This window comes from Microtus ochrogaster (genome assembly GCF_000317375.1).
Source record: "Microtus ochrogaster isolate Prairie Vole_2 chromosome 14 unlocalized genomic scaffold, MicOch1.0 chr14_random_2, whole genome shotgun sequence".
NCBI lineage: Eukaryota > Metazoa > Chordata > Mammalia > Rodentia > Cricetidae > Microtus > Microtus ochrogaster.
The window spans coordinates 1441121-1442433 of NW_004949097.1; the positions used below are offsets into that span (position 1 = coordinate 1441121).

The window sequence follows — 1313 nt, forward strand, 5'->3', positions numbered from 1 at the left end:
AAAAAAAAAAAAAAAAAAAAAAAAAAAAAAAAAAAAAACCAAAGCCATCCCTCCTCCCACAATAATACAAAAGGAAGGAAAAGGCCATAAACTCTTCTTCAGCTTGTGTCCTGGGTTGGGTGCTGGTGACTTTTTGGAATTTTAGGAGGGATGCCTGTCAGGCTTTGGGGCTCAGAGGTAGAAAAAGGAGGTTGTAGTGCAGTTTCGATCCAGAAAGACCCAGGTCTCCAGTTGCTGAACACGTACTTGCCACGGGCCCCAAGGGGAGGAGGAGGAGGAGAGAGGCCTTCTCCATCAACCACTTCCCTCCAAATCGGAGAGTGGTGTGATATGAGCCTTGCAACGTGGCAAATTCCAGTAGTCCTTTCTCACCTCTCTGGGCTGGTGGTGTGAGTTCAATGAAACGTCGGCACTTCTCCCCTAAAACACACGAAGGCCAGTGTCATAAGGAGCACGCAAGGGCCACTGTCATAAGGACTTTCTGGGGCTGTGGGGCTAGAGATGTCCCACCCCACTCCCAGCCCTGCTGCATTTGCTCTGGCACAGTCCCTTCCCTCATTCGGCGGTGGTGTCTCGTTTTGAGAACAGGAGAGCATGCAGCCATGAATGAGACATCCAAGATTCCTGGTCTTCATCTCTGCTTGGGAAGATAATGCTTTTCTGAGGCCTTATTTGTAGGACAGGGTTCCAGTTTCCTGTGTTAATGTTGACAAGTTTTGCAGCTGGGTCAGAATGGCTCAAACCCATTTGCAGGATGGTGGCTTGGCCAGTGTCAGGTGACACGAGGCTACAGATGTGTATGTCCTTTCATTTTCTCTCTCTTCCTCAACTTCCCCATTTTTATTGCCCTTCCGTGTCTTTTTCCCTTAGCCCACTTTGTAGGAATTTTATTATCAAGTTGAATACGATCTCAAGTTTTAGAAAATACATTGCCACCGTGTCCTCTCTTCCCAGGCCCCACTGAGATTAAATGTTCTGAACAGGGAAGAGGAGGAGCTGGAGGCCGGATACAGCTGACTTCTGTGCCACTCTAGTCTAAGGCACACACACTGACTAGTGTGAATTGAACAGTGTTTTCAGTAGGTGACGAGAAACTTGGGAGCATCTGTCTGCAGCTCCTCCAGGGCATGCTTACAGAACCGTGTACTTCAGGACCCCCTAAAATAAATCAATCTATCTATCTATCTATCTATCTATCTATCTATCTATCTATCTATCTATCTATCTATCTATCATCTATCCATCCATCTATCTAATCTATCATCTATCTTATCTATCTATCTATCTATCTATCTATCTATCTATCTATCTAT

At 45.6% G+C, this 1313-nt stretch overlaps 1 protein-coding gene across 2 annotated transcripts in view; it reads right to left on the reverse strand.

Annotated features, from left to right (window-relative positions):
* The window catches only part of Gsg1 (germ cell associated 1), an 18049-nt gene that overhangs the window by 5967 nt on the left and 10769 nt on the right, over positions 1-1313 (reverse strand). The window contains exon 3 of one of the 2 annotated variants that reach the window (XM_005364509.3): positions 373-420. In XM_005364509.3, the coding sequence (XP_005364566.1) occupies positions 373-420 (48 nt within the window). Of the gene's footprint in view, positions 1-246; positions 421-1313 lie in introns of both variants that reach the window. The other variant, XM_005364507.3, reaches the window with a different exon arrangement.